The sequence below is a fragment of the Eleginops maclovinus genome, chromosome 4, assembly GCF_036324505.1.
Source record: "Eleginops maclovinus isolate JMC-PN-2008 ecotype Puerto Natales chromosome 4, JC_Emac_rtc_rv5, whole genome shotgun sequence".
NCBI classification, from domain to species: domain Eukaryota; kingdom Metazoa; phylum Chordata; class Actinopteri; order Perciformes; family Eleginopidae; genus Eleginops; species Eleginops maclovinus.
Window position 1 is genome coordinate 17,799,735 of NC_086352.1, and position 26,891 is coordinate 17,826,625.

A 26,891-nucleotide genomic window follows, 5' to 3' on the forward strand; every position below is an offset into this window, starting at 1 on the left:
TGCAGATTAATATCAGATTGTGCTCATAAAGTTTTTTCTTCATTAAAACCAAACAGCCTGTTTGACTTAGTGTAGGGTTTTAAATATGAAACTCTGATACCTCATTTCACCTGATATTTGAGTTTGTTTTGAACTGTATTCAAACTCCAGTTGGTTTATATTATAATCAGAGCTTAATTCATTCAGATAATAAAAAAAAACAATCTGTGGATTCAGTATCGTTCCCAAAAAAATGATTTATTCCTTGTTAACCAAGCTGGAAGAAAATCCTGTTCAGTTATATATCCGTTCAGTATCCTCAGTAATGTGGGCTTTTAAATCTGTTGGTTGAACTTCACAGTATTACCCTCTAGCAGTAAACAGACAGGAGTCGTCCTCGTCATCCCAAAAACTCATATTTCTTCAGGGAGAGTAAGATAAGATGACTCCATCATGCTTGCAGCTTACAGGTTCCCAGCTGTTGTAAAAAAAAAAAGTCTCCCACCCTGAAGCAGGAAGGCTTGAAACCAGGGAAGGGCAGGTAGGTGTGAAGCCAGATCTGTCCCAACCTGCATTGTTGGATCATAGTCCACAGCCCTCAGCTTCCTCCTCCCATAGCGCTTGTTATTCTAGCCATGGCCGTGACATCAGATCTCCTCACGCTTAACTTTCGCAAGACTTAGCAAGCTTCCAAGTCATGACAAGGCTCCTGAAACACCATGAGGTGTCTGGAATCTACAGGAAAAGTTAGTCTTTCTTTGGAAATCTTAAAGGAGCTGAGCACTGTGAGAAAGTCTGTGTGTGTGGCAACTAGTACCAAGGCTCTGAGGACCAGAGTAGAGCAGTGAGACTTTTACAGGTGAGACCGCTGTAATAAATCTTTCTCTGCGCACTGCTTTCTGTGGGAGGTCCGCAGTGACTCTCTTTTTAAGATTTTTTTGATTATGTGGAAAAATCCACAGTGGCATTTTAATGTTCGCTTTATTTAATTTGGCTTTTATTTTATTTTCACTCAGCCAAAGACTGAAAACTTTCCTGTGGTTATATTTAAAAAGTGGCTCAAGTTTTCATTCTGTCTTTGATCTGGGAAACGAATTCAGAGTTTTCAGCTGATTCAGCTCATCAGTTCTCTCCCATCTGTTCACCATCAACTCTCTGGTACTTTGTATGCTGCAGGTTTGAGTGGATTTATTGGCAACTCCTTCTTCTTTATTTTTTATTTAAATACTTTTCATTTTAATCCCAGAGGAACACCTTAATGTTTACATTGTTTACTAATACCTTCCTTGGTTTGGTTTCAGGTGCCAGTCTACGTCGCCGTGTCCTGTTCTTGCTGCCAGTCAGGGGCCGGGCCAGCAGCCTTTCTTCTGCGACGGGGAGAAGCAGAGTAGGTACGTCAGGACTGACGGCAGGTTCCTGGTACGTGCTGGCTGGAAGACCACTACCTTGGGCAGCGGTGCCTCTCTCACAGGTGACTCTCACTTCGAGGGGCGTCTCATCAAGTCAAAGAGCATCAGCTGCCTGGACAACAGGCTCTCTATTTATAAACCTCCAGGCCAAAACAAGTCCTGCCAGGAAAGTCCGGAGCAGAAGGAGCAAAGAGGGGAACTCTCACCTGAAGATGGATATACTGGTCGGCCCCTGAGTTATAGCACGCTGTCACTGGGACCTTCCACCAACCAAAACCACAAGCGCACCCTCTCTCTCACCCGCTCAGTAGCAGGTGTCCCCCCCGACACAATACGGAAAAAGATCTCAGAATGGGAGTATCGGAGGGTGAGTCTGCCTAGGATGAGCTTGTGTTTAGATAAAAGAGGAGGGGAGCGTGTTGGTGGCAGTGAGGGCTGCCCCAGCCTGCTCGCTTCTCCCTGCAGCGAGAAAACGTTTGACTTTAAGGGGGTCCGTAGGATGAGCTCAGCTTTCTCTGAATGCTCCTACACCGAGGAAGAGGAAGGAATTTCAGACAAAGACGTCTTAGGTCGCTTCCAGAAAAGGATAAGCAAGACAGAGTTTGTACGCTCGCTGTCTGCTCGGAAGGAGACGTCAGCGGTCCTCAATAGGATACAAAAGATAGAGCAAGCCCTTAAGGAGAACCCCAGCCCATCCCCTCCACGCTATCTGAGTAATTGCTATGCTCCCGACAAGACAAGGCAGAAGTCTTTTGTGATAGGTGATGACTTGGACAGTACATGCACCAGTAAGCGCAGCAGCATTTGCTCAGTGGCCACAGAACCAGATGTTGTTTTGGTGTCCGATAAGCTCTCAAAACTCAGACAAAGGTTTAGTGTGAGCTCCGCTCGGTCTGAGAGCCCAGAACCCCCGAGCCAACAGAACTCTGTGGGCACACCAGTCAACCCCTTACCTAAACCCAAACGTACTTTTGAGTATGACGCCAAACGGGACCAGAAAAATGTGTCACCCACTAATGGACTACCTCCAAACGGAGCCTCTGAGTCTCCCCCACCTTTGCCCCTGACTCCAGCACCCAGTGTAACAAGACCAGTAAAGATTGAGGGCAGCACCCCAGGGAGACCAAAGGACAGGTGAGAACATCTGTGGGCTTCTGTCTGTAGCCTGTGAAATGCAGTTTCCTTGTAAAAGTCATTGTGAAATGTAGTGTTTGACTGCGAACAGCAACTCGGTTTTTGTTTCAAAAATCCATCTTTGTTCTCATGTTAATTAACATGAAACAATTTCAACAAGTGAGTTAAACCAACTTTGAATTAGGGAGAAAAAGAGCTCTGTCAATGGTTTAGAACGTCCTACATGCAGCTACGGAGAGAACAAGATGATCAATGCATCTCTATTGGGTACTCTGCCTTTGTGTAGATGTCTTTTGAGTTTTGTAGTTTCTAAAACATCTGGTGAAGGAATATAGATCTCAGGCTAAGTGCTAGCTTTGCTTCTCTTGTAAGAAACACAGCAGAGTGTCTGGTTGTGGTGGTGGAACAATTTACTCTTGTTCCTTTGTTTATTTTTAGTTTGGACTTGAAGTAGAGATCATTGTTGAATAAGTTATGTTCAGCATCAGACAATTGAAGAAAACATTTGCTCTATTCTCTAACTAAAACACATTTTGTTTAGTTAGAGCAAAGAGTTCTTGTCACCCTACTTTTACTATTGTTACTAAACCAATAATCGCATTTTTATCATGAAGTAAATCCTACTAGACACAGCTCACTAAACTGATTTATTTTAAATACCATCAAAACCGTTTATTTCTGGATAAATAAAAAAGATTTGCTCATTTAAACCTACTCCTATCTGACCTACAGTATATATTCAAACAGAAGCTTACTCGTATTTTGCCTGTAACTGAAAAAATACTCAACCACAAAGATTATTGATTATTATAGTGCTTTGTTGTTTAGATATTAGCTGAATCTTGGATCTTGGAGTCTGCTCTCAGGATCAGAGATACTCAGTTTGAGGGTGGGGCCTCCCCAGATTGCCCCTATGTAAAAGAGGGTTCAAATCCATGAATGTTCATCCCTTGGACTCTGTGTTTAACATTCCTGTGGCTCCAGCAATTTCAGACCAAGCTTAAAAGCCACAAGCTGTTGATGGTGCGACATGACCATACTGTAGATCCCTGCACTAATGTAGCACAGTTCCTCTTCAGTGCCTGGTGACGTGGTGGGAGCCTTAAACTGTGCAGACAGCAGAAATTGTAATAAAGCTGCATGTTTACTTGTGATTTATCAGGAAGTTCCTTGAGATTAGAACACATGTAGATCATGGTGTTTATTTTTTTACGTCACATTATGTGTTTCTCATCATTTGACTGTTTGAGGTATAAGTCAAGGCGTTTGACTTTCTCTGTTCCTGGTTGGCAAGTGGAGGAGAAGTTAAACCATCCTTCTGGACTATTTTTAGCATCGTCTCTGGACTGTGTCAGTTTACACTTATCTGTCTCCACCTTCCTCTTAGTCATGTTGTATGCTCAAATATATATAACATCTATCCCTATCCTGGTCTGTTCTGACACTCACCATTTCTTCCCAGAGAGTCGTGTGAGTCGGAGGATGCGACGAGTTTGCCATCTTCATATCCCTCCTCACCGACAGAGAATGGCACAGTAACCACAGGCACGCGGACTCGACCCAATGCTAAAAGCACTTTAGAGGAGAATACTTATGAGGACATAGTAGGTAAGCACACTAGTTCACTTACTTTGAAAACAGGAGAGAGGACCTTCATGTCGCTCTGATCACTAGCTGGTTTTTGTCTGACCCTGGTCACTCTTTGATTTAGAGACATTAATCAATCACTTCATCAACACATCATTTGATTGGAAATTTGATCAAACAAGTCTCTTTTTTTGGGTTGATTTCCTCTTCTTTCATGTGAATATTTGCTGATTGTCTTTTACGTTTTATGTTACAACTCGTGCTTAGGAATTCATGGGATGTTGGCCTTTGAAGAAATTAGTCAGATGTTTTGGTCAAAGTGATGCAGCTTTGCACATTGTAATAAGATAGTTAGGGTAACCCCCCTTCCTGCACCATGTACTGTAGACACTCCTGGGCCTTGGTTTTATAGATTGTATTTTACTGTAATGTTGTCTGTTTGTCGAGCAGACTGACACTAAAGCAGATCCTTTTTTTGTTGCTAAACTTTGATTGTAGCACCTCATCCTCTGACACGGCAACATTGCAAGTGAGTGTATCTCACTGTACAGAGGATCGACTGAAATGTTTTCTGAGACAATGTGTGTGATACGCTGGACTTGTTGAACAGCCAAATTCCTTTCCACTAACAAATGACCCCAGGCCTTCTGCCCAGTCCAATTGCCAGTTCCCCCAGTGCATACTTAATGTGGTGGAAATGTGTGTCAGCGTGAGTATGGTCTCATGACGAAGCTTGGATTTCCGATGCAGTAAAAAGTTTGAACACTAAATATTTTTCATGATAAATGCTCAGCGACTAAATCAAGGTTTAACACGCAGGTAGTGAATTACTTTATGCTATTTCTACAATTAGGCGCTTTGTTCTCGAATCAGTGATCCGTCTCTTAAGACTTTTTTTTATTTAAGCCGAGGATGTGGAGTCGTCTCAGAGAGAGCATCGGTGCATGACTGGTTTTCATGTGAATCCCAACAAAGGTCCCATTGTTCCCTCAGCTCTGTGGGTGTGGAGTGTGGAGATGCAACTTTGGCCCATCTCTGTTTGTTGCTGACAAAGACATTGCCCCTGAATAAGTTTGAAATTGCTCCAGCTATTTCAAACAAAGCGTTCAAGTTGGACTCTTATGCAGAACGGCAGTACTTTCCACTGGCATTGCGCTGTGTTTTACAGATCAGATGATCCATGTGAGAAGCAGCCGCAGCAGTAAATGAGCCATGTTTTGATCCCTCTGTGCCCATATTTTAAAATTGCACACTGACACGTTTTCCCGGAGACATCTTGGCTTCCTCATCTGCCTTGGTAGGACATACACTCAGATAATTTCAGTTTCTGGCACCTGTATTTGAGGCGAAGTGTTTACCTTTTAAGAGTGCAAGTCATCTGTAACCCATGCTACATTGTTGCTACAATTGAATGATGGATTATGATATAAGGTGATTCTTTTAAGTGCTTTTCACTGGTGAAGTTGATAAATGGAGTGCCAATGAGTGATTTGTTTACAGTCCGATGAATCATGCCCTGTGCTATGATTCAGCTGTCTGGATCATAGTGGCGGTCTTGTTCAAACACCCAGCTTTGTGGTACCTTCACTGACGTAGTTTCTTCACTGACTTACTCTTGTGAATAAATGTGGGAAATTGTCCGGTACATGAAGTGAGTAATTCAGGTAACAGTTCCACTTAGACAATAACATACACACTTATTGCTAATAAATGATTTTGTTATTCTTTGGTAAGAAACAGAATTGATGTAATTTATAAAACAAGGTTCATACACATAGATTAAAGTTAGAACAACATAATATAAAACTAGAATAAAACTATTACCATTTAGTTAAAAAAAGCTTGAGAAAAACAAGGTTTTCAGCCTGAAATGTTTGGGGCATTCCTTAGACCTTTGGGGTAAAATGTGCCATGTGCATTATCCTACTTTCTCAGTGTAGGCACAATCAGACTCTCCTAAAGACAGCCACACTCTGTGGTTTGTGGTGCCACCAAATGTTTTTACAAAACTGTAACCTATTTTCTCTTCACATGCACATTTCTGTTTACCACTGAATGGGCGAGTGGTTACACTATACTGTAGCTTGTCCACTTTATGGGGTAAACTGATACTGACGTTGTTGGTGTAGTTTGTTCTGTGCCTCGCCCTGCCCAGAGAGCCCTTTGTGTACTCAGAAATGTACAATCACAGTGTGCAGCCGAGGTGTGTCCACTCCCTGCGTAATGCTGTGTATCTGCGGAGTGTTACTGAGAGATCTGGATGTTTGTAATCAGAGGAGTAGATTAGTACCCTCCAGTACATAAGCAGCTCTGCAGACATATCATTTTCTCAGCAGGCTCTCATTACAGCATTGCTCCAGTTTAGTGGAGTTGCAGCACAACGTGGGGTCACACTTAGCCGTCTTTTTCTGCTCCTCAGCTTTAATGATGCACAGAAAATAACTCCAGTACGCTAATTCACTCTGCGAGTCAACGTAATGCTCTGAAAATCCCTGGCATTGTACACCGTTTGCCTATGCGTGCAGGGGTGTGTGTTTTTACCTGAGACAGGCTCAATAATTAACCTAAAAATAGATAACTGAACAAAGCTCTTTCTGTAAGTTAAGCTTTTTAAAACACACACGCTGTTTGAGATGCTGAGTTCACCGGGTTTTTCATTTATAGATGCAGGAAAAGGGAACGCAGCTACCAAATCGATTTTTTTTTGTTCTTTTTCTCCTTTCTGCTGACAGATAACACTGCTGTTCTTTCTTTTAAAAGTTCCCCTCATGCATTTCAACGCCATCTGGCTCTGTTTTTATTCTTCACTGTGGTTTCTTCACTTTCTCACAACCTTTTTCAGACCCTGCCAAAGAGCTATTCTCAGAGCACATGTCTGAATAGACATGGACTGTGGTGTTTTCTCTTTATTGAAGTTGGCCCTGTGCCAGGTGACATCAGTGAGAGCTGTGTAACGCTCTGTAATGCTCCTTTCCTTTTTTATTTCATTTATTCTCTGAAGTACATCTATAGTGCATTGGTAATTTCTGGGCTCATTATCATTTCTTGAGGTACAGTCAGTGATGGGTTGTTAAAAAAGCCCTTAAAATGAATTAATAATTGAGGCCTCAGTCAGAGTAAAAGAGGTGTTTAAATCTGCATTATTCTGCATATTTCTACCGTTTACCTGTCTTAAATCACAAGGGCATGGGCTTAAAAATGTTTTTCTTTTATATATTTACGATAGGTTACAAATATATACTTTCATATTTCACACAAAAGACATTTTTTTAGTGCAATTGAGTTCAGTATAATAATTTGAGCGTTAATGTTAAGAGCCTCAGAAGCAGATCTTCAGCAGAGAGTGTGCTCTACATGCCTGCACAGTGACTCACTGCAGTGTTGTGTCCAGGAGTTTCAGCTGGGCCCACTGGGCTGGGCCCAGAGCCAACAGTAACTGCTTAGAAAAAGGGAGTTCACTAGGGCCAGCTGACCCTTGACTTACCTTTCATGACTCATCTCTTTTTAGGATAGACAGGGGGAGGCTCTTTCATGCCCCTGACACCTTTTACTTCTCTCTGTTTACCCTTTTTGACCCGGTAGCCTCATCTGTCTATGAGCTAGCTTCACTGTTGATATTTGAGCTACACTGAGACCTTGCTTCATGACCACAGAGAAAGAGAACCCATATGAGGATGTCGACCTGAAGCGAAAGAGTTTGGGTCGGAAGTCTTGTCTGCTGGAGAGCAACAGATCGTGGACCACCATGGACAGGAAGCTGAACTCTCCACCTCAGGTAAGTCGTAAGCCTGCACTAATGTGTTTTCCTGTAGTAAACATAACACACATGTTTTTACTGTGCTAACACAAACCCCTTCAGGTGATCCTTTAAAGAATCTCACAACTAATTTGTGGCACTACAGGCAACCTTTTAGTGTGTTTAGACCTGGTGATTTTCCACAGAAATTCACATTTGGCTTCCTTGAGTAAACGCAGCAGCATTTTCCTCACTATATAAAGTGGAGACCCCCATTGTTACTGGTAGTAGCAACAAGCTCACTTTAATACTGCAGCAAATATTTTTGGAGCAGTTAGTTCCTCAGGAATACAACAAAAGGGCAACTTCTGTATCTGTACATAGTGCAGCCAAACAAAGATGTTAGTCAATAATTGTCAGTCATGCCCCTATTCCCCCAAGCCTTCTTCGCCAAATGTGTGCAGCCTGTTACCTGCAGTGCTTTATCTAATAGCTCACCGTGGCTGCTCATTTGAACGCTACTACCCGCTAAATTAAAAACTTCCTGTTTTGTAGCCACATTTCTGATACATCGCACAAATACTACAAACAAAAAAAACAAAACAAAATGGATTTGAATTGAGTGTCCTACATGAATGCATTTGGATTACCATTTATTAAACCTAACAACAGATTGAATGAAATGTAATAAACCTTTCATATTCTTTTCTCTCTGACTAGCTGCCGTCTAAACCCAGTAGCCAGTCCCTTCGCCTCCCCGGTCCAAGTGACAGGAAGAGCCACCGGATGTCACAGTTGTCCAAACGCTACAGCCACGATGAAATGCTGCTTCTCCCCCAGAGGGGGGTATCTACGTCGCCTTGTGGCCTGCTGGATGAAAGCCTCTGTAGCACCAGTGATAGTCTGGCCTCAAACAAGCACTGGAGGATCCCCAAGGTACACACCACTAGATCTTACACAAACACACACACTAAGTCCTTGCAGAGCTCCGACTGTGATCTCTTCCTTTCCTGCTTCACAGACCAGCTCAGGTTTCAATAAGTCAGATCTGGATCACTTGTAATTCCTCAGTTTGGAAAAGAGGTTTTTAAAACACAGTGCCTGGATTATTACTTCTTTGGTTTCTGCTGTGGTTCTTTTTTCTCAAGAACTCGTATTTAAGTTTTTAAGTTAACCTTAAAGTACAGTATAGTATTTATTTTGGCCATGAACACCCACTACTTTTTCTATACATGGGATCAAAAGAAACAAAACTTCAGATCCCTCAACAGAGAATTTCCACCTTCCTCTGTTTACAGTTGGTCCAGAGGATCAACTCCATTTACTGCACTAAACGTGGGAAGAAGAGGCTGAAGAAGCTGTCAATGGCTAATGTTGAGACTGCATCTCTGAGAGGTAAGAGCTGTCTTTATTCCCTTTATCTACTGGACAGATAAGTAAGTAAATACTTGCGTCCCAGCCACCCACATCGAGTTCTTGCTGTGTCTCTTTCTTGACATAAACACATGTTTGTGAAATTGCTCTCTGCCCCGTACAAAATCTTCTTGTCTGTCTCATGTCTGCCTACAGATGACAACAGTGAGAGTGAGAGTGACTCTGATGACAGGTTCAAAGGTGAGTGACCGCTGCATTCATTTATACAACAATGAGGTGCTACCCTGCTGTCAGGTCCGATCATTTTCTTGGAGCTGTTTTTTTGCACCGGCTTCCCAGTTTTGTATTTGACCAGACAGACCGCAGGATTGTAACTGAAACATTTGCCATATGCAGGGATTATCAGTAGACCATACCACATTTATCACATGTCTGGATTCAATGACAAGAATACTAAAGAGATTTAGTGATGTTCTCTCTGGTTTGGACACAATCTTCAGAACAAATTCCTTTCAGAGAAACAAAAATGTACATCATATTTATGTATGTATGTATTATTGTCTGCTTCCCTCCTCAGCTCACACACAGAGGTTGTTGAAATTGCAGTCCATCCTGCGACGGGCCCCCAGCTACCGAACACTGGAGCTGCAGCTCATTGAGTGGCAGGAGAGAGAACTCTTTGAGTACTTTGTGGTTGTTTCACTAAAAAAGAAACCCAGCAAAAACTCCTACTCGCCAGAGGTCACCTACCAGTTCCCCAAGGTAAGAGGCTGTTAGTCCTAATAACAAAATCCATCCTGTTTAATACTTCAGAGCTATGTTCGAGCTCAGGAATTATAAATCAAAAATACTACATGTCATTGCACTAGTGTTATTCATAGTTTGGAATGGGTTAGAGTTACGTTACTTTCATTATTTAATGCTGTAGACAGCTATGCGTAAGTCTGTTCATGAGACTGAGGAGGGTTAAAAAAAACACAGTTTATTAGCATACACATCGATGGCATGGTCTGGGAGTGGTCAGCTCCAAAGCTTAACATGTGTAGCTAAATGGCAAAAACATAATAAAAAGAACAATATAAAAAATAGATCCAAAAGTTATGCATTTTGATAACAGAGTTCACTCTGTACTTCTAACATTTCAGCAGCACAGGCAGAAACTTTCAAAACTCTTGACAGTTTGACAGTTAATATTGTCTGAATAATTGGAGATGAAATAAGAGGAACTGTTTTGATTTTCACAATCAATTTGAATCCACTTAAGTCATATTTGACAGTCTGAAAGATGTTTATGTCATGGATAAAGTGTCATCTAGAAATAACGTGTTGGAACAGGAGTTGATTCTGTACTGCAGGCTTTACAAAGTGTTCCCACATTGAGCATGGATTATATAGAAGTGTGAATACTGAGATGTATGACAGGGATGTTATTATTTTGGTGAAAGGGAAACAAACATGTATATGAGCTTTTCAGACTTGCAGATTGTTGAAAAGTGAAGGTTGCACAGGCGGCTAAAATTTATAGCAAAGAGCCAGAGGAGTCTTGGGAGCCTGACGGATAAAAATAACCAGGATCCATTTCTGTGGTCGAGAAGTGTTTTTAGTTATTCAAAGATATTTTTTGAAGTTATTTAAGATTTGGTTCAGCAGAAGTATCCCTTGGGGGAAGTTTATGTCTGTCTGACAGGGAAACACTCACTTTGTTGTTGTTGTAAGTGAAGACTGAGGGGGCAAAGGTTTAACCTTTTAAGGAAGAAATGTTATTCTGGTCAGTTATTGGTCACGCTGGCATCTAAGGGGATTTTAAAAAAGGAGGACAATTATCTGAAGGGGAATAAGCTGAATAAAACTCTTCTCCCTTTCTTCTCCTCTCCTCTTCTGTTACAGCTAGAGCGACCCACCAAGCAGATGAGGGAGGCCGAACAGAGACTAAAAGCCATTCCTCAGTTTTGTTTCCCAGATGCAAAAGACTGGAGTCCTGTGACAGAGTACTCCAGGTATGGCTGAAAATCTTCCTAATTCAGGTTGAAATTATTTTTCAATAAGTGGTTCAGGAAAGCAGTATTCTAGCGATGTAGAATTGCACTTCACTTGCAACTCATTTTGTAGAGTTGGCCCCACATGTATTAAGGCTGAGAACTTATCACAGCCTCATTTAGGTCCATCGTCTATAATATCAATAAAGACAGAAGACAGAAAAAAGACAGAGCCACAGAGGCCAACGTATCCATCCCCTCTGCAACCAGTCAATTTTTCCAATGTATCCCTTAAATGCAGCTCAGTGGCATCTTGCCTGCAATTTTCTACCAGGTTATGTGTCTTTGCATCGACTCTCATGTGTATATATGTGTTTTTTGCAACAGTGAGACCTTCTCCTTCATGTTGACGGGAGAGGACGGCAGCAGGAGGTTCGGGTACTGCAGACGCCTGCTGGTAAGCCACACTTCAACCCTCTTCCTCTGCTCCCTATTCAAACCCTGCTGAGCCCCTGTGTGTAGTGACAGATTTTTTTTTGTGAGAACATGTGATAAGCTTTTCCTTTGGGGCCGTTGATGTGTTACATGACAATCCACCGTGGCAACAGAAAACAGAACATTTAAAGCAAAAAAAAGAAAAGAAAAATTGTGTCCAATGGTTAAAAAAACCCAGTTTGCTTGAACATGAAATATATTGTGATATGTGCATTTAGTAAGTAATATAATTGCATCCTAGAAATAAAATAAATAAAATACAGTCGCTACATTTTCAGTAGTGTCATAAAGATATAAGAACTTATGGTAAAAACCGTTAGGATTGACTAATTGAATTTAATGAGAGTTTCTCAGGGAAGTCGAAATAAAGAGAACTCGTGAAAAATCCGAACTTTGTCATTGTGGAGCGTTTCCTCCTCATAATGAGGCCAGAGAGCTCTTTGATGTTATTCTGCTTTCTATTTAGCCTGCGGGTGGAGCATAACTGTGGGATTCAGTGAATGTGGCGGTGATTTTGTTTACCGTTTGGTATTTCTGAGTACGTTTACAATATGAGTGTGTATGTTTTCAGTAGTTTACTGGGAGTGTCTTCACCACTGTGCATGTGTAGATGCTGGATTAAAGCCAGACGTTTGTGTATTCTTTGAACAGACAAAAAAATAAATCCTATGTTTGTCTTCTTGAAAGATACAATTGTATTAGTTTTCATCAGCAGTGGAGTTAGAAAGTTATACATTAGAAAGAGAAAACAATATTAAAATTTCCGGAGAAATGAAGCCATTTGATTGCCCCAGCATCACCGTTCTCCCTTACTTTGACATTACACATAGAGAGAAGCTTTTCTTATCCTGCATAAAACACTTTTTTGATGAGTGTATCTTACTATGAGAGCAAGTACACAATGATACATGAACTAAAATGACACTAAAACATAGCAGTATGGAAAAAGTGTTTTCAACCTCTTCATCCCTCTTGACCCGAGTTTTCGTCTTGAAAGAGGCAGATTTTAATGAAGGTAGAGGAAGAGGTGAGCTGCTCTACTCCAGTAACTGTGCTTCCTCCCGGCTGTGCGACCAGCCGTTGGCAGTAACTTAGCATTCCTGAGGACTTGAATCAAGCTCCACATAGTTGATTTAATCATCCATTTGGAAAAGCGGAGGAGAAACAAGAGGAGAAAATTGTATACCTAATATGGACAAGTGGATTGCTGGTTCTTGAGAGCTTGTGTTCATTTGTGTCTGTGTGTTTGAGTGTCTGGGTTCTGGAAGCACATAAGGGTCTTTGAGTGTACAGAGAAAGGTAGATATGATCAGCAGGAGCAGATAAACCACCTGTGTTTAGGAAGTTGGTATCCACATAAAAGACTTTCGCCTCAGATCACCGGTTAGATTTGAAGACTTCAGCTTCACCATTTAAACAACTTATCTACATTTGATATTATCATGGACTTCAGGTCATAATTGTATTATCATGGTCTGTATTTATTTTAATACTTTTAATTCCACACATTTAATAATAAAAAGAGCGCCTTTTCTGCTCTGGTTCTCCAAAATGAACTCTTGTGTATTGATTACAAAGACTGTGTCTAGAAGAAATGTTTTAGTCTCACCTGCATCCAAGGTCAACAAAGAAACCAAAAACCAAGATAAGTTTTGTAAAATTTACCTAAATGGGATTCACATTTACCAACAGCAAAACTATATCAAAGATCTGTTTACAAATTGTCCCAAAACTTGTGCAGTTTATATCTCATTAATCTGACCATATACTGTGTATGTCCAGCAATTACTTAGTCTTTATGCAGTAAATGTTTTACAAACAGCAAAAACTAAATCAAAAAAACCCACAACTTTGTGGCAGTGCAATTCTACATTGCTTGTCTACTATTTTTCAGAATGACTGTAAATGTGTCTCTTCATCACGTCTATTAACATCATTATCTCTGTTGCTTTGCCTTACAGCCGACTGGGAAAGGACCTCGACTTCCGGAGGTGTACTGTGTCATCAGCAGACTGGGATGCTTTGCCTTGTTTTCCACGGTGAGTTCAGCCTTAAAACACGCACGCACGCACGTACGTACCCACACTTACACGTATTGTAGCTGTGGTGAGACAGCTGAAATTAATGACTTGCAGCAGACTTTTTGCTGAATGCCTCTTCGTTGGTAAAAAGAAAAAAACGAAAACATTCCTTTTCTTTATTTATTTTTCTTACTTATTTCCCTGAGTAATTGTTTCCTTTACTTATTTCTCGCTGGTGCTAACAAAGAGCAGGGCTGTCACTGTTTGAATTTTCCAGCCTTATCTTAATACTAATGAATTCAAAGTGAGAAGATCCATTCATTCTTGGAACAAAGTGGCTGCTTTATTACATGAAACTAACATGGAAACATCCTTTGTTTTCTTTGTTTAATTGCAATAACTAGTGAGTATATAAAGGCTATATAACAACATAACAAATCTGAACTCTGTTTTAGGTACATAACTTTAAGCAGAATTACTGCGCCATGTAGATAGATTTTAGCCATTTAGTCATGTGATGTTTTAGGGCATTCAACAGATGCAAGAGTGTAAGAGATGATCTCAAATGTCTCCACTTTGAGAACAGTACAGCGGCAAACCTGAGATGAAAATGAAAGGATTCTAAGTGCTTTCATGTTAAATGGGAAACGAGGCCAGCATCAGATTTCAGAGGGAGTTGTGTGTTAGAGATAGAGAGATGGAAAGGACGAGAGAGGTGATATCATATGACCTTGAAAACAGGCAATTGTTATCTGCTTATCAACTTTCCAGACAGCAGGAAGCTTCAACCAATACAGGCATTTCCAATTTCACAGGCATGGAAAAAAAATGCAATTTTTCAAAAGAGAATGAATACAGAGTTCCAAATCATTGCTACTCAAACACATACAAACAATATGTTTCCATCATTTGTTGCCTTGGTCAATAACCTTGATGACTGTGCATTTTTTTATTTGACAATTCATTCAACCTGGATAAAGGCCGTGGCACATTTCAAATGAACAGATTGCCAGAAACGTTGTGTGATATTGAACTGGTTGAGATATGTTGCGGAAACTGTGCTTCCATGTTCAGGTCCTGGATGAGGTGGAGCGGCGGCGAGGCGTCTCAGCTGCCCTGGTCTACCCCTTCATGAGGAGTCTGATGGAGTCGCCCTTCCCTGCACCAGGGAAGATTATCAAAGTGAAGACCTTTCTGCCTGGTGCAGGAAATGAGGTCAGAGCTGAGGCTTTCACTACTTAATTTATGCCCATTAACCCAAATAATTTCCAGATATAGTTGTGTCAAATCTACTTTAATTAGAACCACAGACTGTAATTTTGTGACTAATATTTCCTATTTAATATGGTCACTTTAGGTCATCGAGCTCAGGCGGCCTACTGACTCCAGACTGGAGCATGTGGACTTTGACAGTCTGTTCAGTTGTCTCAGTGTGCGGCAGGTGATACGAGTCTTCGCCTCGCTGCTGCTGGAGAGACGAGTCATCTTTGTGGCTGACAAACTCAGGTAAGGCTAATCAAAATGTGTTTGATTATATTTAATTTCTGTGTATCAGAAAGTCAGATACGGGTCAGTAATTCATCTGCCAGTTTTAGAGTAAATTGGGTCACACCACTGAGTCACTGCCAGAGGAGAAGAGGGTGCGGTTGATAAGATGCGAAGACTCCCTGAGGAATTTGTGTCCCAGTGTGTCCTCTTGTTCCAGACAAGGGAAGGGTACTTTTGGAGTATTGGATGCGAGGGTGGAGGAGATTGGAGAGGAGAAGTAATCTCTCCATGTATCAAAGCCCAGTTCAAACAAACATCAGTGGGGGCAGTGACGGTAAGGAGAAGGAATGCACTTCCTGTGTGCGCGACTCTGCCCTCTGTGATCTGTGGCGTGACTGTCACCGTTTGACTTATGATGCCACGTTCACTCCCTACGTATGAGCTACGACACTCTCTGTGTCCCTTGAGAGAATCTGTCTAAATTGCTCATTGCGAGAGGTGATAACATCAAGGAGTCATTGGGTGGGAATCAGGGGGTAACTCAATATTATCATGATATATTGCCCAAGACAGTGATGGTATAACTATACGGCAATTCTGTGAGTGACTTTGAGAGAAAGTTATAAAGTGTGTGACTTACTGCATTAGGAAACTTTTGAATTGGAAACAAAGAGCATTAATTCACGATCTCCAGACAATGAACCCAAAGGGCCTTAATGATCCTGTGCCTCTTCTGTTCTTCACCATGAGGTTAACATTTGTGTTCATGAGTAAAATGTACACCCAGGGAGTTAAATATAGCATATATTGTCACAGTCACTGTGGCACTCTAGGCAATAACTTTTATTTAGCACCATCATTGGTGAACATCAGCGTCATTTTGATATACTATTTAAATGCATAACACTGTAAGCATTACAAAGGATGGCTATAAAATAAAACTTCAGATTAAGTTGCAGCACACGTTATATTTGCGCGCCATACTGGCTGTGTATACTGCTCAGGCCGTGTGGGTGGATTTGAATGTGCAGGCGTGCATGCATACATGCAGAGCTCCTGTGTTATGGTTTCTTTTAAAAACAGTGACGGGGCCTCTCTGCAGCATTAATGACTTCTATGATAAAAGGGCTGCTCCTTCTTGGGCTCTGGTACATAATCCGTTCCCAAAATACCTTGCCAGCAGAACATGATGTATGTTTTTGAGCCTTGAAATGTATATCCAATGCAAGCAGGAAGTGAGAGGAAAAGCCATGTTAGGCATGTTTTTCTCTGCAAGGACTTCTATTAGTTCCTTTAATAATACACTGAAACCTTTTGTTGTTCTATCAAAGCGGTTGTTGCCTCGGCATGAAAGTCTGCACTGACGATTTTCTTTTTAAAAGTGATTGCTCATCATCGGATGCCTGTTATGACAAGTCGGATGCCTAATCAGACACATTCATCATCAGTTATGTCACTCTGTAATAGCCCAACTCGATTAACCTGCTGATACTCTATGAGTTTATTCAGTGCAGAATCATTATCTAAACAGCCTCTGTCAGTCCTCTGGCTTGATTTGAGGAAAGTAACCGAAAGTGTATGTGCATGCCTGGATTTATCTCTTAGCATAACTGTAAAATACTTCTACAGTAAGTAACTGCAAATTAGATTTAAATGAGTTCCCCTGATTCGACTCCGTTCTTAAGATGATTGAATCCCATCGTCGCAGTATTTTAAACAGAATTTCCACATCCAAACTGAGCGTATAAAATAATACTTGATTGCACATATCCTCTTACAGGAGGTAGATGTCTCACAAATTGATTTAGGTTGGAGAAAACAAGAGTGAGAAATAAACCGAAAGGTGAGAAGTCTATGTTTAAGGACAAGAGAGGGGAAGATTAAAAAGGGAGGTGCAGAAGACTGCTTGGCGACCTGCATTGCTGTTAATGTTGGTCCCAAACAGCTCCAACTTTATTCTATTTAATCTTAATTTAACCATGCCCTTTTATTGAGATTAAAATAACAAAGACACTAAAATAATGGATTAAAAGCAGAAACAAGAATGTTATAGAAACACCAGATAATAAAGAGTTAACATTTCACTGTGGAAGGTAAGACTCTTGTTTGATTTGTTGAAAGGAAATTATAAAAAGTATAGTGTCAGGTATCCGTTTTTTAAAGTTTGTTGTGTCTTTTTTTATTCTTGGTATAATACAGCAGCCTGAAAGTGAGTTGGAAGTCAGTAAAGCGCGCAGATTTTGCAGCTGCATTATTATGATCAATGGTGTCTGCAATCCTCAGACAGGTGGAACTATTGCACCGCTGCTGGCATTTTGCTAATCACCAAGCATGGAAGTATACTCATTTTCATGAAGCCCTTGTTATTCTCAAACACTTTCTCTAACACGCTCTGCAGAAATGGCACAAATCCCAAACCGCTTTTAACAACTTAACCGGTTTCCCATGTGGTATTTAACTCTGAGGTAGAGTGAAATCCACACAGTGTAAACATGCGAGATGTTTCTGTTTTTAAAGATTCCAGAAAGACTTTACCCGAGCCTGACCAGCTGATTTTTACATCAGTGTCGTTCTTGTGAAGGTTTACACCCACGCGTAGACCCTCACATACGCAAACACCTGCACACATTTATCTGCGCTCTCTAGACAGCGCTGATGAACTCATACGTTTATGTGGTTAGAATAAGAGCATGTATAGAGTTTCCCATCAGGAGGTCATTTCTCATTGTAAAAAGGAATCTGCTGTTGCCTTCTGTGGAGATGCAGAACCGTGACCAAGACACGGTGACTGGACATCCTTAAAGACAGGAAGTGAGGGAAAATCATTTGGGGACTAAGGGGAGCAGAGAACATTCTGCTAGCGGATACAAATACACCCCCGTGCAGCTTGTCATAATCTTATAGGTCTATATGTACTCTGCTGAACCTGTATAGGATTTCTAAGTGCTATTTCTGAGCTTGTGAAGAGCTTTAACATTGAAAAATGGGTTTCAGGGCTTTGCAGAACAGCTGGTGTCTGACAGCTGTGGTTCAGTCTGGTCTTCTTTGTCCTCTCTCTGTGGAGTCAGTCTTACCATGCCAGCACTGGGAGACACAGTGCAGCGCTTTAGTGGCGGTTTGAGGCATTTGGCAATGCAGAATTTTGTCTCCCTCTCTCTGTCTTGGACACTGAAATGTTCCCTCCTTCTCTGGGCTTCACAGTCTAAGCCTCTGGATCCCATGTTTCCTGGAGTATGTGCCAGTTTGGACTCACACACACTAAACCAGGCCTGGCAGACCTACGAGAGTTAATATGTCAGGATTAGCTCCCAACCTCAACACACACAAGCTCTGCAGAGACCTCAGGAACAGGTCCATCTCTTTTCCTGACAGTGGAATCATAACTTTATATGACTTTTGAGTGTGTAATCAAAAAGAAATCCATCAAAAATAATCTTTGAATCTCAGTTTACGCTTGCCTAGTGTACTTTCCACAAGTAATATATTGGACTTATATTGGGCATACGTTGTATCCGTGTCCTTAAAAGTGATTAAAAATGCCATGTAAGGAAGAAACATTTTGTCCTTGTGTGTATTTGTAGGCAACACAATAACCAAAGAGTTAATCAATGCTTGGAGCTTTGTGGGGTTTTACTAAAAGCAAACAACTACAGGCTACCTTGCTAACATGATGATTATCTTTGCCACTTGCCAAATGTAGCTACACAGAAAGTACAGCTGATGTGAAAGTCACTTGTGTTGCAGCAATTTAGTATTGCACTTAATGTTATGGGAATCCATCCAATAGTTGCCTAAATATTTCAATGTGGACCAAAGGACTGGACTGACAGAACAACCTTTTCATCTAATTAAAAGCGTTCATTGAAGATCTTTTTGTTGTTTTTATATTATTCTCACCTGTTAGTGGACCAGAGAACATTTTCATTGTTTTTTGTGTGGTCTGATAGTCTGAAGTTTTGGTCTGTTTGTAACAGGAATGTCCCTCTCTCTTTCCAGAGTTGAGTGGCAATCTTTAGTCTCGCAGAGTGTTTTCATTGCAAGTTCATGTTCTCCCAAGAGTGTGTGGTTGGGGAACGAGTGTAATAGATCCTTTTGGTATCAGTGGTGTGTAGGGCCGCGTGTAGCCTGTGGCGAAGGTTTTCTGAGATCTGTGCCCCATCACTCCCTGTTGGAACTCGTCAAACCCAGGAGACGGGATCTGTTAGGAATTATCGAGTCCTCCTCAGGCAAATGGAAATCAGACCGGCCAAAGAAAAGCTGCAAGTGCTTCACGGCATGAGTGATCTGGAAAAGGCCTTAAAAAGATTGAATACTGTGGTTATTGTAGCCTTCGGGTTTTCACTGGTATAATTCCATCTAACCTTGTCAAGAAAAACACATTTTGAACTTGGCAATTTGACTCATGGGAAGTCCAGATTAAAAAAGCAGTGGCAGAAATGAAGCCAGAATTAATTGAAAAATGTGTGGGATTGAGGTCATTTATCTCAGCATGTTGATTAGGGCTCTGTATGTTCTCTGTAAGCTGAAAGAGGACACATACAAGGGATAACGTCTGTTTACTGGGATGTTCTGTCTGCTGTTGATGACAGCGACCATGGAAAAACATTCCTCATTAAAAGTGTATATATCTCCAGTGGGGTGCGTTTGCATACCATGTTTGATCCCTGCTCATGTTGTTGATCCATACTGATTTAGTGCTTCGCTGTGTGTGTCTTTGTGTGCGTGATCAGACCCACGGTTTATTTTCCCTCCCTTTGTGTACATGGACTGGACAGTATGTAGAGGACAGAGGGGAGGAGGGTCAGCCACTGTCAACAAGCGGCGGATCGTGAGAAAGACGGGCTGCTATTTGTGATCTCCATTTTATACCACAGCTGTCGGAGTTAAACCCAATTGGTGCGTTTTTGGTATTCCGCCAACAAGCTTCCAGCTTAACTATAGCAACATGTCAAAGTCACGCCAGCCCTGCAGACGGAGTAAAGTAATGTCACAATAATGCATTTTATTGGTCTCATCCTTCTTCATTGTGGTTTGTAGTGGATAGTGTTAAACTCCAAGTACAAGAAATGCAATATTTTTCAAGAAGCTGTTGAAATGTAAAATCTGAGAGGGACTTTTTGTCTGAAAGAAGAACAATGTGTCAAAGTACATAAAATGTGCTGTTACCACATTTATTAACAAGGAAGTAACAAGGAAAATAGGATCAAGTGTCCATTTAACCGGGGAAGAGAGATCAGTGATACAAATGGACTGTTTGTGCTCATGACTACAGCAGAAAGTATTTTTAGGAAAATGTTGTGACCATATAAACTACCACTCCCCTTTCAGTGTGGAACAAAAGCTGTTTCATTATCTAGTGAAACATCCGGCTGTTTTGACCCTGTTCAGTTTGATCTGGTGTGGCTCTGCAGGGCGTTGTTGCAAGTGTGAAAATGATTGATGGTGTATGACCTTTTCTTTTTTTGTCTCCCATCATCAGTACGCTGTCCAGCTGCATGCATGCAGTGGTGGCGCTTCTCTACCCGTTCTCATGGCAACACACCTTCATCCCAGTGCTGCCGGGTTCCATGTTGGATATAGTTTGCTGTCCCACTCCCTTCCTGGTGGGGCTGCTGTCCAGCTCTTTGCCGAAGCTAAAGGACTTGCCTGTGGAGGAAGTGAGTTCAACATGTTTGCACTTTGTCTGGAGGTCTTCCTCTGTCCCTGATTGTTCTGCCTCTATGTCTTTGTTCTGTCATCTCTGATTGAAGTCTGTTTCCTGGATTATTGGATAAAAGTGTCTCGGCTGATAAATTACAACAATACAGATGAATAGTAATTCCATTATAAATCGGCAGGCTGGTCTCTTCCTCTCTTTTCTTTTTATATCTGGGAACCAGCCAGGTCATTTTAAACTAAAATAAAAAATGCAATGCCAAGGTCTCTTTCTAGACTCTACCTTTTGTCTGAGATGTGAACTCAACATTTTCTTGGGCCAGTTGGTGGAAGTGGACCAAGCTGTAAAATAACTGTGTCAAACTATAACTTTATGGAGCTGATTTATGGAAATGCTCTGTAGAGTTGAGGGGATCTTCAGAGATGGATGATGATTTTACGTCGGGTGACCCCTCTCACATCGTAAATTGATTAATTTTTGAAAGAATTTGATACAGGTTTAATAATAAGTTTAGCGAAAGCTAAGCTAAAATGGGATTCTGTTTTTTCATTCTTCATTCAATACAAGAACCTTTATCAAGGGGTTTTGGAAACTTGTAAGCAACATTTTCAATGCGTTGCCAACAGAAAGACCAATCAATGATTTGATAAATCAATAAAATAGCAATTGTACATTTTTACTGCTCCATCCATCTTTATTGTAAATCAATTATTTTTATTATTATTTTTTCAGGCATTAATGGTTGACCTGGGAACTGACCGATTCATCCGACAGGTAAGTTTAAGAACTAGAACTGGATAAAAACGCAGCTAAAAATCAGTCTATATAACTTTGCTTAACAGTGAGAACTACTTTTCACCCGTCTATATCATAAACACAAAAGTGCAGGAAAAAAAGGTGAAACTTATATCTTTTTATTGAAGGAATTAGAATCGGAGGATGAAACCCTCTTTATTTGTCACATACATGCACACAGCAGAGCACACACAGTGAAATTGGTCCTCTGCATTTAACCCATCCTAGTACTAGGAGCAGTGGGCAGCTATTGTGCAGCGCCCGGGGAGCAATGGGGAGGGGGGATTGGAGGTGTCCGGTGCCTTGCTCAAGGGCACCACAGCAGGGCATAGGAGGTGAACTGAATTAGTGAAATGTTTATCATTATTGACATGCTAAAACGTAACAATAGGAAAACCCAGCCAGTCTTCAAACTGTCCCATTAATGTGTCTTACATGACAATAAATATGTATCTATCTAAAGTTAACAAACATAGAGCGTCATGAGTTACTAGTCATACCAGACCATGTATGGCTGAGTGTACAGAGCCGAGTGAGTGTGCACTTTCTTTTCATCTGTGAGAAGAAGAGTGTGTTTTCTTCTTTCAACATGAACATGGTCTTGCTTTAAACAAGGCTGTAAAACATGCGGTTCTCTGCTGTAAGTCTGAGCCTTTGAAACTGATTCTCCAAACGTTGTTGTTTATCGCTGGTGACGGCAGTGTTTTTGGTTGTTTATAGATGGACGACGAGGCCTCACTGTTGCCGCGGAAACTTCAGGCAGCTCTTGAGCAAGCACTGGAGCAGAGGAATGACATCATCAGTCAGGACTCCGACAGCGAGTCAGATGAAGGTGAATAAGAGACAAATCCCCACCTCCTGCCAAGACAGATGTTTTCGTTGTTAATTAGAAGAACTGTTACTGTAGCAGCAACAGGTTCAGTCTCTGGGAAACTCTGACGTCCTCTGTAGACACTTCTCATCACAGTGAGTCACAAAGCCTAACTTTAGAGGTAAACTTTTAAGTGTTTCTGATCGTAAGTGGTACGTATCGAGCAGACTGGTGCAATATTATGCTCACATTTCTTTCCCATTATGGTAATTTTATTTTTTTTCATTTTGAATAAAACAACAAACTCTGTCTCTCCCACCCCAACAAACCAAACATTCTTGGCAAAAAGAAATACTCAACAAACATAATATTAAATACAAATAAACAGGTTATAGTAGATTAGGAGAACAAAAAACTCCCTTAAAGATAAACATCTATACACACAAAATACTGAATAATTCATAAACACAGCTAGAAATATTTTAACGACAATAATATGTATAACATGTTTATCAGACATATCAAGACAGAAATATACATATCCATTTATGCATGTTTACAAATCCATGCGTACATAAATCTTTTGAAGGGTGCAAATTAGTCATCATTATATTGTTTATAACACTTACCCTACTTGTTATGGGTTCCACTAAGGCTTATCTATTCTAAATCGGTGAATCTTTGGCAAATTAATACCAAACCTTCGAGCTGTACAGTTGTGAAAAGACAGCAATCACATATTAGTTTTAGTTATTTGTTTTCTGATTTAGTTTAATGTTGGCCAAATGTATTATTGTGTCTCCAATATGGTCTAGCGGTTAGGAGTCCTGGTTTTCACCCAGGTGGTCCAAGTTCAACTCCCGGTATGGAAATTAGGATTTTAAGAGGGCTTAACCCAAAGGGATCAATAAAGGGTTTTATTTGTGATTCTTCAGTTTACAGACCAAGTAACAAGTGAAGAATATGGATATGCACAGACAATAATACATAACATCTCATCTTTATTTTCCAAAGATGTGCACACCGTTACATATCGCTGCATTAATAAGAAGAAAGACTTCATGGGACAGACTTTCTGTCTCTGCTTTCCACATTCTTCCATGAAATAAAAGCTACAGTTTCAACTCAGTCTGTGTTTGTGTAACATCTGCTGCACATCAATCACAACCTGTTCTCCCTGATGTGCAAAAAAAAAGCTTGTGCAACATGCAGTCAGTTAAACTCAAATGACGTTTGAGCTGTATTTGACATGCTTCGACAAACAATCATTTCCTCCTTGTAATATTTAGACAGTGTGCCAGGCCTACAAGCTGGCCATGACACCTTACCTTTACTGTTCAAAATAATGAGCATGTGGAGGGGAGAAAAAACAATTTTAAAATGTTCTTTAGTGGATCTTAAATGGGTCTCCCCACGAAGCTTTCACTCTGATTTCCCAATAGCTCTATACTGGCTTAAAAATGTGACAACACTGATATAAGAGAAATAGAAATAATAAGGACGCCACCACATTATTATTTTATGTTTTTCAGTTGAAAATATCTGTTATCCAAACCATGTATTTGACTTTTTATCTGACTGACTGCTTCTATCTGATGTAAACATGCCATAGTATGAGTGACAAGTCTGTCCATAGGCTTTATAATGAATAACTATAAAAAGTACTCTGGCTAATCCCTTTTCCTTTTTTGTCTACAGAGTATAACTCCTTGAACAGCCTGGTGTCAGAGGCCTTCATCCGTTTCTTCCTGGAGACCATCGGCCATTACTCCCTGTTTATCACTCAGAATGAGCGAGGAGAGCGTGTTTTCCAGAGGGAGGCCTTCCGCAAGTCTGTCGCGTCTAAAAGCATCCGCCGTTTCCTGGGTGTCTTCATGGAGTCTCAGATGTTTGCAGGGTTCATTCAGGACCGGGAACTGAGGAAGACCCGGGCTAAAGGTAGACTTCCAGTTGTTTCTCTATAAACTTTTCTCTTAAGGATTTCCTCCCCTCTATTAACTATAATACTAACTGTGCAGTAGTGGGTTCTGCAGTAATACTGATCTCTAGTGGCTGAAACTTACCATATGCATGTTTCTTTCTGCCTTTCATGGCAGACAAAAATAGTTGCAACTTCCTGGAATACTACCTCTTTTTTTTTTAAATCTCTTGTATTGTGCTGTTGTCAGGTCTGTTTGAGCAGAGGGTGGATCAGTATCTGGAGGAGCTGCCAGACACAGAGCAGAGTGGAGTCAACAAGTTTCTGAAAGGCCTTGGTGAGTCCTGCAGCAGACACAAACTCAGATTGCACAAGTTTGTTTTTGATTTATGCAGTTCTGAAATCAGGCTGTGCAGATATTTCCCCTATAGCTTTGTTTAATGTTTTCGTTCTACAAGATTGTATCAAACAACTATGTGTTATGATTTTGCCAGAGGGAGCTACACACCAACCTTTCTAACTCTCAATTTGCTGCTTTCTCATTTCCTACATATTTTAACTAATGGAGGAAAAAAAAGGTTGTTGCTAGTTTTTAATTCTTAGTTTTACTTTTTGGCTGCACTGTGCTGAATAATATAAGTACACTTTGAAACTAGAAGGCTGTTTTCCCATTCACCTGCTGAAGGGGGAAATGTTATCTGTGCTCACCTGCAGTCTCCGTTTAAGCTGTGTGATGCTCTTTACAAGCAGGATTACAAGGAGTCTTTTTTGATGCCTATAAAGATTTCTGGAGGGCATATTTAAATATTTTATCAGGAACCTACACACTACAGAAGATATTGAGTTTTCTACACTGACTGCTGAGACACATCATGTAATTTGAACCTGCTTTAATCCCCATATACTGTTTAAATATCTGATTTGAATTAAAGCTCTCAGATGTTGATGTTTTTAAATGATCTAATTGATTTGTTTTTGATGTTTTCAGGAAGTAAAATGAAGTTTCTCCACAAAAAGAACTGAGGGGAAAAGACCTGAAGTCTCTGCCTTTTGATGATTTTCACCATTTTAAAAATCTTTATCAATGTTTTTTATGTAAACATGTACATATTATTTCACTGTAAGCTGGCTGTGATACTCTTCAGTGTATGTTTATAGTACCTTATGAGATAGCGATAGCAGGACGGTACACAGCGAGTGAGCCGTAGAGTAACCACTGATGTCCAGGTGTGTGTGAGAAGAGTGTGTGAGTGTATGTGACCTGACATGGACGTATATGTACAGTTCATATGTTTTCATTTTCCATTATTTCACCACAGTGTTGTCCTCTGTTTAAGGAGTGTAATACCTATTAAAAAACTGTACATGCATCAAGACAATGAAGAAAATGATTGTCACTCTTCATAGAGACTTTTGCAATCTTTTATTAAAAAAATGTGTACAATATTATTGACTTTTTTTATAATTATTTGTGTTGTTAGCTTTTGCCTAAATGTCAATTATTATTTTAACACAGTTTTTATTTTTCAAACAAAAAAAATTAGCCTTTTCTTCTCATATCTACCAACAAGGACAATCATCAAAATTAACAATACAGATGTACTCTGCAGCCTTTTTATCTTCAAAAACAAAACCCAGAGCTTTCCACTTTTGGAAACAAAAACATGTAATTCACAGTTTGACAGATGATATACAAGTCTCCTCCTATTTACAGCCAACATCTCAATGGCAGCCTCCCCTAAAGCTATGCATTAGGAGAAGTTGCTGTGATCCCGAAAGGCACAGTTAGTCTAGCACCAGTTACCACATGCTGCCGCTAACCTTATTACGTCTCTGCACATCACTCTGGTGGCTGTCACTGACACGCTGTTAATAGCTCTCCTCACTGAGAGGCTCGCTGTTGATTCCACCGCCATGTTACTTTTCTTCTGCTTGTGTCCATTACAGCAATTAAGGCTGACATTTGATGTGAAATCACAGCGTTCTAGTAGGGACACTTACTCTACATCCATTTTGTTATCTTACAGGGAAGGACAGTTTATGAAACAACTATTTGTCACATTTTTAGGTAGTAAGGCTTTATTTTAATTTTGGGACCTCTTGATTTTACTTTACTGAATCTAACTAATGGTTTACTTATTGAGAATGTACATACAAAACAAACATGCATCAGTGATTTAACACCAAGAAGAGGACTATTACGCAGAGTGAGTACTGATACTTGTGTACATTATTCTACTACTGCTATAATATGCCCTTAATGAAAAAAGGACTTGAACGTTTTGTATGATAATATCTTCACATTGTCATAGTTTCTACTTTAAATCAGGGATATTGTTTATATTCACCACCAGACTGACTTGATGCCATATAAAAGGAAAACTCAGATATTTTATTTCCGATATTCAATCCATCAGGTTACTTCCTAAATTCAAAAATAAACCTGAGTAAAAGTACAAAGGTATTATAATGAAAATGCACTTAAAGTGTAAACAAGTTATCTTTCTGTAGA

The 26,891-nt window shown here is 40.4% G+C and overlaps 1 protein-coding gene across 2 annotated transcripts in view; it reads left to right on the forward strand.

Moving 5' to 3' along the window:
* dennd2b (DENN domain containing 2B) overlaps positions 1-25,825 on the forward strand; it is a 42,692-nt gene extending 16,867 nt beyond the window's left edge. For both annotated transcript variants that reach the window (XM_063881971.1, XM_063881970.1), the window contains exons 3-20: positions 1,281-2,522; positions 3,985-4,130; positions 7,763-7,884; positions 8,566-8,781; positions 9,144-9,240; positions 9,415-9,459; positions 9,797-9,981; positions 11,107-11,216; positions 11,583-11,652; positions 13,652-13,729; positions 14,786-14,926; positions 15,069-15,217; positions 20,679-20,856; positions 21,588-21,629; positions 22,371-22,482; positions 24,160-24,399; positions 24,630-24,716; positions 25,368-25,825. In XM_063881971.1, coding sequence (XP_063738041.1) covers positions 1,281-2,522; positions 3,985-4,130; positions 7,763-7,884; positions 8,566-8,781; positions 9,144-9,240; positions 9,415-9,459; positions 9,797-9,981; positions 11,107-11,216; positions 11,583-11,652; positions 13,652-13,729; positions 14,786-14,926; positions 15,069-15,217; positions 20,679-20,856; positions 21,588-21,629; positions 22,371-22,482; positions 24,160-24,399; positions 24,630-24,716; positions 25,368-25,402 — 3,295 coding nt within the window. In that variant the 3' untranslated portion in view covers positions 25,403-25,825. The remainder of the gene's footprint in view (positions 1-1,280; positions 2,523-3,984; positions 4,131-7,762; positions 7,885-8,565; positions 8,782-9,143; positions 9,241-9,414; positions 9,460-9,796; positions 9,982-11,106; positions 11,217-11,582; positions 11,653-13,651; positions 13,730-14,785; positions 14,927-15,068; positions 15,218-20,678; positions 20,857-21,587; positions 21,630-22,370; positions 22,483-24,159; positions 24,400-24,629; positions 24,717-25,367) is intronic.
* The last annotated feature ends 1,066 nt before the right edge of the window (positions 25,826-26,891 follow it).